General features: G+C 38.7%; 1 protein-coding gene across 3 annotated transcripts in view; it reads right to left on the minus strand.

The window, feature by feature from the left end:
* Positions 1-13,661, minus strand: part of lama5 (laminin, alpha 5) — a 107,846-nt gene that overhangs the window by 14,690 nt on the left and 79,495 nt on the right. For all 3 annotated transcript variants that reach the window (XM_052092082.1, XM_052092083.1, XM_052092081.1), the window contains exons 44-61: positions 9,718-9,798; positions 9,418-9,632; positions 9,185-9,285; positions 8,912-9,095; positions 8,614-8,754; positions 8,202-8,353; positions 7,968-8,078; positions 7,693-7,804; positions 5,393-5,563; positions 5,009-5,205; positions 4,736-4,852; positions 4,462-4,616; positions 2,655-2,796; positions 2,431-2,530; positions 2,152-2,265; positions 1,410-1,595; positions 1,150-1,292; positions 47-229 (exon numbers count right to left, since the gene is read on the minus strand). In XM_052092082.1, the coding sequence (XP_051948042.1) occupies positions 47-229; positions 1,150-1,292; positions 1,410-1,595; positions 2,152-2,265; positions 2,431-2,530; positions 2,655-2,796; positions 4,462-4,616; positions 4,736-4,852; positions 5,009-5,205; positions 5,393-5,563; positions 7,693-7,804; positions 7,968-8,078; positions 8,202-8,353; positions 8,614-8,754; positions 8,912-9,095; positions 9,185-9,285; positions 9,418-9,632; positions 9,718-9,798 (2,605 nt within the window). The remainder of the gene's footprint in view (positions 1-46; positions 230-1,149; positions 1,293-1,409; positions 1,596-2,151; positions 2,266-2,430; positions 2,531-2,654; positions 2,797-4,461; positions 4,617-4,735; positions 4,853-5,008; positions 5,206-5,392; positions 5,564-7,692; positions 7,805-7,967; positions 8,079-8,201; positions 8,354-8,613; positions 8,755-8,911; positions 9,096-9,184; positions 9,286-9,417; positions 9,633-9,717; positions 9,799-13,661) is intronic.

The raw sequence follows: 13,661 nt of genomic DNA on the forward strand, positions 1-13,661 counted from the left end.
GCAGTCGTGCAATGCATAAAATCGTGCAGATAGTTAATGTTCTTACATCTTTGTTGCCAAGGTAGAAGACAAACTGGGGCCTCGCGGTTGCAGTTTGGCGGCGTCTACGTGTAATACGAGGGAGTTTGATGTACATCTGAAGCGATGAATAGGCTGCCAGGTCGGCCACGTTACTGGGTGTCCTCACCTGTACTCCCGAGGTACCGTTAAACTGCATTGACACGCTCACCTGAGAGAAAGAGAGTATATTTACGACAACTAAAGCATCTTACTTTACCAACTTATGAGTGACTCAGGCTAATTTTGATTACCCTCTTTTACAAACATATGCACTTAAATATCTTTAACTATAGGCCTTCATTATACAGCCTACTTTATATTTGATATCTCACAGGAATATGTCAAAGAGGTTGCTCTTTTATAACTTTGGAGTCTTAATGGAGCTCTTATAGATCAGTTTAAGTATACAATTTAGATGCTTCTCCTACAAGTCCATAGGTGAAATAATAATAAAAACAAACAAGAAAATTTGCTGACAAAGCAATTTAAGGAGATATTAGTCAGACATTGAAATCTTTGAGTTTTGATAGCGGTCTTTGACCAATATCAGATCAATTCCTTTTATATTATAAACTGTCCACCCTACCCAGTAGGTGGCGATATGCCCCAAAAAAAAAAGGAGAAGAAAGAGAAAGTGGAGATTTATAGTTAAAAAGGTCTTAAATATTGATCTGTTTCTCACCCACAACTGTCATATCACTTCTGAAGAAATTGATTAAACCGCTGGAGTCTTATGGATTACTTTTATGCTGCCTTTATGTGCTTTTTGGACCTTCAAAGATCTGGCCACCATTTACATATATTGTATGGACTAACAGAGCTGAAATATTCTTCTAAAAATCTTTGTTATTGTTCAGCAGAAGAAAGAAAGTCATACATATCTGGACTGGCATGAGGGTGAGTAAATCACAAGAGAATTTGATTTTTGGGTCAACTATCCCTTTAAGGAGATCTCATTGTGATTTCCTTTCCAATTAGATTTTTCATATAGTGGTGTATTTTTTACTCTTCGTGCAAAATGTTTGCTGCAATGTTAATTGTTTTGTTTGTATGTAATGACAGAAGCTCAACCCGTTTGGAGAGATGTACCTTGTTGGCAGCATTGCGAGCCTGCTCGATGAGTAGCCGGATTCTCTGTATGCTGTCAGAGATGTTGGACGGCTGAAACGAGGTGTTCTGCAGACGGTCCAACTTCTTTATCAGCTGAGGAAGAGTGTCACTCAGGGCCGCCACTGCAGAGACACACAAACACATTAGACTGGACACGCACACGACAGTGACAGTATAGTGAAAAGGCAAAAGTGTCTCACTCAGAAACGCACATACTGTATGCATGCATAATCACGCACCTGATGTATTAGCATCACTGAGTGCTTTGTTGATATCGTCAGTGGTGGTGTTGGAGTCTCCGTACTGCTTCTGCCATTCCTCCAGCTGCTTCTGAATTGGAGCCAGTGTGTTGCTCACATTAGTCACTGTGTTGTTAGCCTGCTCGGCGGCACTCTTAGCTGCTGCAATGTCATTCTCTATGTCTTCTGCATCAAACCAAACACATATCAACAACAACGTTAATGTGAGGGTTTTGATCAATGAAGCTACATTCAATTACGGATTAACATAATTCTAAGGTTCGGACTTGGAAAAACAATTCACGGCAAATTTTTAATTACAAGTTGGAAACTCCAATCAAAACTACAAGGAAAAAAATATACATTTTATTGTGGCACTATAACAGTTGTAGCTCAACTGATTGAGCATAGCACTCGCAACTTATGTACATGCAAATGTTCTGAAGCTACTGCTACATACATTTGCTTTGTAATTTTATGCTGACTAATGCTGCCTGGTATGCTTTCTTTGTTTGTCAATGTTTTGCATAAGAATATCCAGTAGATGTGAATTAATGTAGCCATTAATATGAACAAAAAGCCCCACATGGTTCAATTTGCTGTTATGAGCATTAACTGCCATAGAAATTAATAATTTCAGAGTCCAAAGACATGAAGAGCTCAATACAGAAGTTGCCATCTTGTTAAAATGCTTATTCTGACATGACATGAATGCAGCATTTAAATGATTTTAACCTCTGACCTCGGCTGAAGTTGAGGTTTTTCTGGATGTTTTTCAGGTCATTGATCAAGTTCTCTTTCTTCTCCGTGGCACTCTCCAAACTCTTCTTTATGGAGTCCAAGCGGGGCTTCAGACCTGTCCAATAAATGTTATACATCATAAATTCATATTTAGTTCACAATGTAATTTACAGTCCATAACTGCCTGTTTTGTTTTGAGGTATAGAATCAGACATCTCTAGTTTTAACGGAAGGACAATTCAAATGAATCCAGATGCAAAGCAGAGCCTGTTGTTTTTACTTTGACTTTGGTTATTCAGTTCCTTCCCCTTCTTCACAAGCTCAATACTCCCGATCTTCAGAGCAACAGCCTTTTGGGGCAGATCTTTGTCCTTTATGTTCTGGATTATAAAAAGAAACAATATTATCTTCATTTACGTCACTTACGGTGTGAGTGTACATGTACTGTGTGTTGGTGTATCAATGTTGACAGGACAGACTGAGTGATTGTTTGGTTGACTGTACCTCCAGGGTCTCAGTAGCAGATTCATTTGCTCTCTTAGCTGCAGTCTCAGCTTCCTGCACACTGTTTATAATATTAGTGTATGCACGAGATGCATTCAGAGCTCGCTGTATGAAACTGCCTTGGCTGGAGCCCGATATCAGACTGCACAAGAAAAAATACACAACCAGAAGGCAGTGTTACAATTCAGTCAGATGAGATCATATTAGAGAAAACAAGTATGTACCTAACACAGTAGTTAAAGGCTGATATATCAGCAGTCATTATAATCTGCTCATTTTGAGATTATCAGCTTTGCCTGCTTGCCTGATGAACAAGACGTGTTATCTCTCTCTCTCTCGTGGAGTTGTGTCTGTTACAAAATCTAATAAAAGCTATTTGATAATCCACGTTTTCATTTTTTTCCCCCAGTTAATTTTGAGTAAATATTGTCTAAAACAATTCTGTGGACATTATGTATATTTTTTACATAGGCCAGTGCTCTACACTTTCTCAGAGAAAAAAATACAAAACTGACCTTATGGGCCCTATTTTAAGAGCACTAGTGCTGAGCTCAAAAAAAGCCAGTGGCATGGCCATGAAGTTTTGGTATTTTTTTGCAAGCTAGCGCTTAATCTAGACGCAAGTGGATTTGGCGAAATCGCACAAGGCGCTAATGGGCTGGGCCAAGTGCAATTTAATTCGGAGGTTCTTCTCCGGTTATTGCAGTGCCTGGGTCCTATTATATAGTCCATTTCCTGTCAAGCACCAGTGATATAAACAAAGACAACACATTCATAAGTAGTTGTTAGTGTAATGGACTGTATGAAATTAATTAGAAGAATTGAAATACAAACTTAAATAATTTTGTGCATTTAGTGCATCCTTATGGAACATTTATACACATGGAAAATGTGATTCAGGATATAGATGTTGGCTTTGTTAAATTATAGAGAATGTAAGTATTAATATTCAGTTTCATCTACTGACACACAAATTATGGCTAGTATTAACAGTGATTGTATCAGGAATACACTTCACTTCTGCTGGTCGATTTTGATAAAAAATAAATTATTAATTTATTGAAACACAAAATAATTAAACCAAAATATATTTCTAAATTTAAATTACACTTCAAACTAAATGAAAATATAATCAAAACAATGAAGTGGTCGAAAAAAATTATACCAAATCCAAACATTTTACCCTCTCCAACTTAAAAATCACTCTATGACAACAGGTGGAAAAATACCAATACAAATTAGATCATGAATACTATTCTAAATATAAACCTTATAATAATAATAATTGAAAAATAAACCATGACCGCTTGAGTTTAACACAAATCTCATAAATATTTGTTTCATAAAACGTCTACAAAAGTGATTGTCAGCGAAAATAGATAATTGCACTTTGTGCCACTTCATTAACATACATTAATAACATTAATACAATACAACCACAGTTTGCACACCCACACCCACAGTTAGCGCAAACACTCCCACCTATGCCCACTTGCGCTGGCACGAAAATTGAACTTACAATTAGCGGTCTCCAAAAAATAGGATAAGACGTAGCACACTGTCTTTGCGCGTAGCGCTGCTCTTTGCACGCTTAGGAAAACATAGCCCTATATCTGTATAAACAAACAATCTATTTTAATAAACAAACAAAGGGGTTTCAGGTGGGTATTTTGTGATAGACGGGCATTCAAGCCCGCTGAGTTCTGTGGATTCTGTTTTGGCCTGGCCATCGGCCACCATGCTGTTTGAATATCGGCATTGGCTGTCAAAAATCTATCAAACGACCACTACAACATAGACAACAAACCTGGTTAGATTCTTGGCTAGCTGGTCCAGCATTTCGGCATGTCTCTCTGCTTTCTCCACCAGTGGAATTTTAGTGGCGGATGGCGCGTACTTCTGCACCTTGTCCACTAGCAGCTGTCTTGCTCCATCCAACTGAGCGGCCAGACGCTCATATTCCTGGTAGGGAATCCACAAGCAGCACACGTGATTGTGTGGACAATGAAACTTATGTGTGGTAAATTATAAAATTATATTTGAGTCTGCACATATACTGTATGTTTATTGCAAGTTTGTACCTCTTTGGAGTCCTGAAGCATGGAGAGCATGCCGTTGACCTGAGTCACATCATCTTCTGCCATTTGCATCAAGTTCTCCACCTCTTTATACTTCTCACGCAGGTCATTGATTTGTTTCTAGATGGTAAGATTGTTTAAGAGAGTGACAGATAAAGATTAACATCTTGTCCGAAATGAGATTTTGTAGCGAAAGTTAATTGTGTGCAAAAATAATGTGTGTGTGAAAGAGTGTGCATGTACTTGTATGTAATGTACAGTATGTGTGTGTGTTACCTGGACCTCCTCCAGGCGTTTCTGGTTGATGTTGTTGGCCTCTACAGTATGTGCGGTGTTGTTGACCGCCTCATTGAGAGCGTCTCTCAGGTCCATGAGCTGCTGATTTAACTGGTTCAGTTTATTTCTGATGTTCTCTGCCACAGCCTCATTATTCAGTGTGCGGTTTGTAATCTCATTCTCGACACGATCTACCACTACAAACACAGAGAGAAAACAGAAAGAAATATTCATCAGTCAACCACTAAAACGGTGAAGGACAAGTTTCACTTCATCTCAATCACACTCTTCATAAAACACACTTATAGCTAGCATTCAGTCAAACATAAAAAAGGCCAAGTTTGGTGAACACTTTTTATAGGCTCAGAATATTTCATTACTCACACTTGTTGGCCTGGTCCAGCTCATTTCCTGCTAGTCTCCTCTGGATATCAAAGTCCCTGAAACGCATGTCTCTTAGCATGGACTCAACCTCTGCTATCTTCCGAATCAGTTCCTTCTTGCTTATCACATTGGTCTCATTCTGCAGTGTTTGGTTCACACGTTTGATAATGCCTGAGTAGATACACAAATATATTATAACACAGTGTTACTCCATCCAAAACAGAGAACAGAAAAAAGGGGCAATATTTATCCTGTACTGGACTCTTTTTATTTTATTTTCACCAATATATATATATATAATGCAAGATTTATGATATATATATATATATATATATATATATATATATATATATATATATATATATATATATATATATATATATATATCATAAATCTTGCATCTTGTGTAACAACTAAACCTCAATTCTTCTCAATACTAAAAGTTAATTCAACAAATTGCCTCTATTCTCCTCCATTACTATGTCAAAACTATGGACATCCATCTCTTGGCACATAAGGTTGTCCCATACGACTGATTTAACATTTAAATTCTCTATTATTAAAGGTGGGGTATGTGATTTGCAAAACGGCCGGCAGATTTTGAAAATACACAACTCATAAGGTCCTACCTTCTCTCCTCCAACGCTGGCCCTGACTCCACCCATTCGAAAAACATGGACGCGCAATCATGCACGAGTGAAAACTCAGATGCGCGAGAGCGAGCCAGGCTAGCATAGGTTGGAGTTTTGCATGACGTCACCATTTACCTGCTAAGACCGTCAACATGGCACAACATTCAGCGGTAAGTTGCACCAGATATTATTAACATTCAACAGTCACATAAATCATTAGTATTGTTAGAAAATTGATGTTTTTGAAATGTAAATATATATTGTATAAATATAAAATATATAAAAATATATTGGACGTCCTGGTTGTCACCGAAGTTTATGGCTAAATATAGGGCTGACCGATATAACGTTATCAGATGAGATTGTTATGCGCATCTCGTCAGTAAAGCACATAACATAAAGTGCATTCATTGATTAGTAAATCGCCATCAGCTGCTTTCAGATGGAGCGGCGTATACTACACCGAGCCGTAGTTCACTAACAAGCCGGGCCGTGATAATGAAGGGTAAATTGCCCAGCTTGTCAGTGATGAACGACAGCTCTGTGTAGTAAATGCCGCTCCATCTGAAAGCAGCTGATGACGAACGGGACACGCGCGCCAGGGTGGTGGGGGGAGGGGGGCATGGTACGACCGTTTGATTGACACATTTTCTGTCCAATGATTCTAGATGGTCTTGAAAATGATCGGCTGGAGTTTTTCGAGTCCTGCCCGTTCCACAGATGATTAAATTGCTTAATTTTCATTTCAGTGCTTCTAATTTACAGCCAGTAAGTGGGTTAGGAATAGGATTTCAAGTTATTTTGAAAAAATGGTCAAAAAAGAAAATCACATACCCCACCTTTAAAGACTGATCTTTCCTCTTTTTATTTAAGGGCTTTGATTTGTTTTAGTTTTGGAATTGTGACGTCACTTAAAGGGATAGTAGTGATGAAATTTACTCACCATAATGCCATCCCAGATGTGTATGACTTTCTTTCTGCTGAACACAAACAAAGATTTTTAGAAGAATATTTCAGTTCTGTAGGTCCATACAATGCAAGTGAATGGTGGCCAGAACCTTTAAGGTCCAAAAAGCACATTAAAGCAGAATAAAAGGTAATCCATACGACTCCAAAGGTTTAATCCATGTCTTCAGAAGCGATAAGATAGACGTGGGAGAGAAACAGATCAATATATAAGTCCTTTTACTCTAAATGATCATCCCTGCCCAGTAGGTGGCGATATGCAAGAAGAATATGGATAGCCAAAAACAAAAGAAAAAGAATGTGGAAAGGAAAAAAGGACTTAAATATTGATCAGTTTGTCACACATACCTATCATATTACTTCAGAAGACCTGGATTAAACCGCTGGATTCATATGGATTGCTATAATGCTGCCTTTATGTGCTTTTTGGTCAATCAAAGTTCTGGCAACCACTCACTTGCATTAATTATATGGACCTATAGAGCTGAAATATTCTTTTAAAAATCTTTGTTTGTGTTCAGCAGAAGAAAGAAAGTCATACACATCTGGGATGGCATGAGGGTAAGAAAATGATGAGACAATTACATTTTTGGGTGAACTTTTACATTTAATTCACTCTGAATGTAGGATGAAATGTTGACTTATGTTACTTGTAAATATACAATGTATGATAATCAGTTGATATTGGCCTTGATATTGTACCATGCACATCTCCCATGATGCCTTTGATGAAGCCAAACAGGTCTTGTGCTTTCGTATATGTTGAGTTGGTATTGTTCTCTAAGTCGAATCCCTTATTTTGTGTGACTGAGGCCTAAAACACAAACAAACAAACAAACAAACAAACAAACAAACAAACATCAGTCAGTATGGTCAAAGAAAGTCCCTCCTTTTTTTAATGAAAAAGTGTTATCTAAGAGTGTGCAAATATACTGTTAACAAAATCATGAAGTTCAACTCAATGTATGCTTCCATACCTTTTCCTCTAACTCTTTAATGTCATAGTCGATGGTCTGCAGCTCTTCCTCCAGCATGTCGGCTCGGTTTCTGCTCTCATCCAGAGTGCTGTTATAGTTTGCTATGGCATTCTGGAAGATGGAGTTCTGGTTAGTTTGAACACTGCTCAATGAAGACATGTCCTAAATCTTTTTTTTTAAGTCCTACTATGGTGTTTGTGTGTGTCTGAGAGAAAGAGAGGGAGAGAGACTCACAGAAATGTTCTCCAGAGACGCATTCAGTTGGCTTAGTTGAGCCCAAGCGACTGAGCTGGCGTTGAGGCTGGTCAGCTGCTGGGCAACAGACTGATAAAGCTGGTTTAACTTGTCCAGATCATCCAGGAGCACCAACACACAGCTGTCACAAGCTAAACAACAAAAAAAACATCATCATCTGATCTAAGCCCATCATTCAGCAATATACAGCAAATAACTGCCATGAATTACAGTATTTTGTATAGTGAAAATCGTGCACAGAATATATCAATGAATGAGTATCATGAGTAAATTAACTGAATTGATAAGAAATTAGTAAATGTATGGGTAAACCAACAAACAAAAAACTAAACAATGTATGACTGAACAATTTAGTGAGTTTATTAGAGACTCAATCAATCTCAATACTCACGCTGACAGTACACATCTGTTCCATGTTGCACAAGGACGCTGTGTTTATTAATACACGTGTCACACTGCTTTCCTGTTAGACCCTCTGCACAGCGGCACTCCCCTGTACGAGGGTCACAGCGACCTCCCTTACACTCACACTCTATTGACCAACACACACAAATATATGTTAGTATATTTGAGTGTAAAATGAACACATGATCACTCACGATCCACAGATGCAGTGTGTGTGAAACAGGCCCTAGACAATCATGCATACGTCGAATGTAATTTTGTTTACTGTATGCATTTGCACTCACTCTTGCAGCCATTTGGGCTATAGTCCCAGTAACCTGGAGCACACTGATGGCAGTTCGGTCCGTTAACCCCAGGCCGACAGGAACATGATCCATTAACAGGATTACATTGCTGAACCAGTGCTGCTGCAGCATCACAATCACACTTACGACAGCCAGTGCACAAATCAAAACCAAATGCACCATCCTATTTAACCAATAAACAAATATTACCATTAATACATGTTATAACCACTATAAACAATAATTAAAGACAAAACGGATAAGTGGACTTACGTCACAGCGGTCACAATATGCTCCCACTACACCAGGCTTACAGTGGCACTGTTCAGTGTGAGGGCCACAATATGCAGTGCCACAAGGAGAACAGTTGCATCCTGGGTAATGTAGTAAACAAAACAAAAGAAGCATCATCAGAAATTCAATGAATCTAATGAGTCCATGAAATGTCATGAACATGTCCTAGTCAAACAAGAAAATTGTGCCTATTTTAAGGAAAGTGTTCTTACTAGTGCAGTTCTTGGCAGTGATGGCATCGCCATAGAAACCAGGTGCGCAGATTTCACAGTGAGGGCCGGCGGAGTTGTGCATGCAGCTCTGACACTCGCCCGTCAAAGGATGACAGTCACTGAACAGCGCATTTGGGTCTGAGTTTCCATTGCAGTTGCACGGCTGACACGTGCTGCCAATCACCATGGGGTTTCCATAGTAACCTGGAGCACATCTGTTTCAGGTAGAAATACGGGTAATTTAGTGACTTTTTATGATTTTCTAATAGACAATAATTAATAGATGCTTCATAATTGTACCTCTCACAATTGGATCCAGCATATCCAGGCATGCAAACACACTGCATGTGATTGCGCTTCTCCACACATTGAATGGCAAAACTGACAAAAAAAAATTATATATACAACAGTTTTACTATGAGAGAACTGCAATTCTTAATCAGTATTTTTGTTGTGTTGACCGGTAAAATATATGAGCATCCTTAACCCTTTAATCTCTGAAGGTGTTTAAAGTTTTCCTGTTTCAGTGGCATGCCCAAAATTAAAGGCTTATAACCCGCCAAAAAAATAAAAAAAAAAAAAAAAAACCTGAGCCAAAAATTTTCTATTTCTTCTTTTTCTGATTTGACATTATATAACGTGTCTCAGGTTATAAATAAGATAGCTCCAAAAAACTGCTTTTGTATTGTCCCCAATCATGTTACCGGTATTTGAGTACAATTTTTGTTGATATGACAAAGCAATCAAAAGTTGTAGCATTACAAATATAATGTATCCTAGTGTCCAAAAGCCTCTCCAAACAAATAAAACATAATAATTGTACATAAGAACTAATTACACATGCACATACAACAATGAGAAAATGTTTTCTCTCCAAAGCATGCAGGCATGAGTAACGAGACCTCATTCTGTCCCATTCTGTGTCATTAAGTCTGTGTCAAGTACTTGGCACCATCTCCTGGTGGCCAAATGCAATCAGAGTGAACAATCCTCTCTGCCCATATTTGGATGACTTCAACCTCTGGTAGGAGCGATCTGAATCCTAATACGATTGGTTTAGTGTTTCATGACGCTGGAAAACTTATTACATAATTTCCGATGAAGTCATCTGATTCAGTGAAGCTAACATGTTTTTAGCCTGATAGCACATTATGTGCTGTGTGCACATTGTGCTGCATGTGGACTATATAATGATCAATGCATCCACTTATGCTGTGTGTATGTTCTCATTTTAATGGGAATCCCATCCTCTAAGAAAATGGTATGTGATATTTTATGTTCTGTTTATTTATTGTAAAGTTATAAGCAAAAAAGCAGCTTATAAGAAATACCTGTTTATATGTCACATGTATGCCAAAGACATGTACTTAAATATTAATCGCTATATTTTTGTCTGTGGGTAAAACAAATAGGGTCATTGTATTATAATCTTTGGGAGCTTTCCAACGACATATGACACATGGCTATTTGATCAATTTGACGTTTTAACAATTACGATAATATGTGAAGTGCAAAATTATTAATAAATTATCAAAATGGGGAGTTGCGTGGCACCATGCAAGGTTCGGATGTGTGAATGGTGAGCTCTGCGCACTTTGCTAGTTTTAATACTTTTTGTGTCATAAACCTGTGAGACTCAATACACCCTGATTCATAACTGTTCTAGGAAGACAATATGTAAAAGAATTCAAAATCCTCGGGCTCTGGAGACATTAAAAGATACTTACGTGCTCAAACTGAAGCCCCCAAGCAGCAGGCCAAAAGCATGGGAGTCAATTTGGCCAGTGAGTTAAAGGAAATTTGGCAACAATTGATGAACGTGTCGGCAATGCTAATGAAGGTTGTTGCTGACTTGGAGGAGCTTGCTGTAATACGTTGATCGATCACTGCCATGGAGATGAAATTCACTGAGATGGTTACCAGAGTGGCGGATGTTGAGAAACGGATCGATTATCTGGAGTCATCGGAGATGGAATTAGCCGCTAAAACACTAGCGACAATGATGGACTTTGAGTGCGTTTGGGAAAAGTTGGAAGAAATTTGCTCATCATAACAGGCCATAAGCTGGATATCAAGTGAGCTCATAGAGTTCCGAATTGGCGATCCGCTGAGGGAGACAGGCCCCGATCAATTCTGGCCAAATTTCTGAGATCATCTGATAAATATCTAGTGTTACTTCAAGCGAGGAGTAAAGGAAGGCTTTCTTGGAAGAACCAAAACATTTTGTTGTTCCCAGACTTTGTGAATTCGACAAGAGAAACATGATCGATTCAAGGAATGCAAGAAAGTCTTACATCAATGCAAGGCCACTTTTGCACTGATGTTCCCGGCCAAATTGAGAATAGATGCTAAGGATGGCCACAAAGTATTTACATGTCCCCAACAAGCATTGTCCTTTATAGAGTCAATGGAGTGTGTAAGTCATTGTGTGTTTCTTACATTGCAGCCGAGTGGGTCTGACTCACTTGACCGTCACTTGACCGTCCGAGGAAACTGGGCGCCTTTTTTGTTTCTTTTGGTGCTGGTTCTGCCTAGTGGCTGGAGTTTGTTTTGTGTATTAACACTCCTTTGAGACAGTGTTGTGGATGAATATGCATGCTCTTTGTGCTTATGCCTCCTATTGGTTGAAGTTTGTTTTGTGGAGTATTACACGCAGGACATTGGTGTGATTAGGTAATTTGTTCACTCATGTAACAGCTGGCTCACTGAACATTCGTTTGTCTGCCTGAGGAAACTGAATAGCTTTTTTTTTTTTTTTGCTGGTTCAGCTAGTGGCTTGTTTTGTGGAGGAACACACCTTCGGAACAGATATGTGGATGAAACTACACATTCTTTGTGTTTATCATGCCTATTGGCTGGAGTTTGAAAATCAGTTGGATTGATTTTGGCTAATATTTACACACAATGCTGATGATCAGGGAATCTTTATAGATCTTGAAGGGATGTTGCAAGCTGCTGGCACCCCTCATGCTATAATATTGGGAGGAGACTTTAATCTATTGATGGACCCTGGTGAGTTTATAGATGTTGCCACATACAGAGAAAAATAAATCATATAGTTGGCGCTTTAATGTATCCCTTTTGCAAAATCCTGAATTCCAACAAATGTTAAAGGCTGAAATTAATGTTTATATTGAGACCAACTGGTTCTCAGTATCCTCTTTGGGTGTGGCCTGGGAGGCACTTAAGGCGGTTCTTAGGGGTCGGATAATACAGTATGCCTCATTCATCAAAAAATCAGAAGCACGAGAACTCGTGGAGTTGGAGGGGATTATTAAAAGTGCAGAGACAGAGTTGAAGTGCCATATGTCTTCAAATGCCATGCCTTTGTCTATTGATGAAGATATTAGAAACTTTGTGGAACCATTAGAACTCCCTAAACTGACCAATGAACAAAATAATTCTCTTGATTCTGAGATAACCTTAGAGGAGCTCTGTGAGTTAATTAAGGCCTTGCCTACAGTCAAGGTTCCGGGGTCAGATGGCTTTGCCGCAGAGTTTTTTAGATCTTATGCTACAGAACTGGCTCCACTTTTGCTAGAAGTTTTTATGGAATAATTAAAGAATGGAAAGCTTCCGCCAACCATGACGCAAGCCCGGATCAGTCTGATTCTTAAAAAGGACAAAGATCCAAGCGAGTGTAAGAGTTACCATCCAATTTCCCTAATCCAGCTAGATGTTAAAATATTGTCAAAACGTTTGGCTAACCGACTATGTTATGACATCTCTTAGACATATAGATCATGTGGGGTTTATTTAGGTACGTAGCTCTTCTGATAACATTAGGCGTTTCATCAATATCATGTGGTTAGTGGGGAATGATCAGACTCCAGTTGCTGTTATCTCACTTGATGCCGAAAAGGCGTTTGATATGGTAGAATGGGATTATCTTTTTACGATTTTGAAAATGTACGGGTTTGGGAACACGTTTATTGGATGGATTAAGTTATTTTAAAGACACCCGGTAGCAGTGGTACAAACAAATGCATTCATCTCAGATTACTTTACTCTGGGCACCTGGCAGAGTTGCCCTCTTTGAACTTGAACGGCAGCAATATAGATTGGGCTCCAACTGTTATGGATGTGGAGAATGCCTCAAATACAGTTCAACAACTGAACATCACGGCCGCACCTGAAAGGGCTTTTCGCAGGGAAAAAGGCCTATTGCTTGATTGTGTCATGTGATTTTAGCTTGCTCAAGCCTTATATCATCATTTATCCTGTCTCTAATTTGAAGAAACATA

This window comes from Xyrauchen texanus, chromosome 25, assembly GCF_025860055.1.
Source record: "Xyrauchen texanus isolate HMW12.3.18 chromosome 25, RBS_HiC_50CHRs, whole genome shotgun sequence".
In the NCBI taxonomy this organism is placed as follows: Eukaryota; Metazoa; Chordata; class Actinopteri; order Cypriniformes; family Catostomidae; genus Xyrauchen; species Xyrauchen texanus.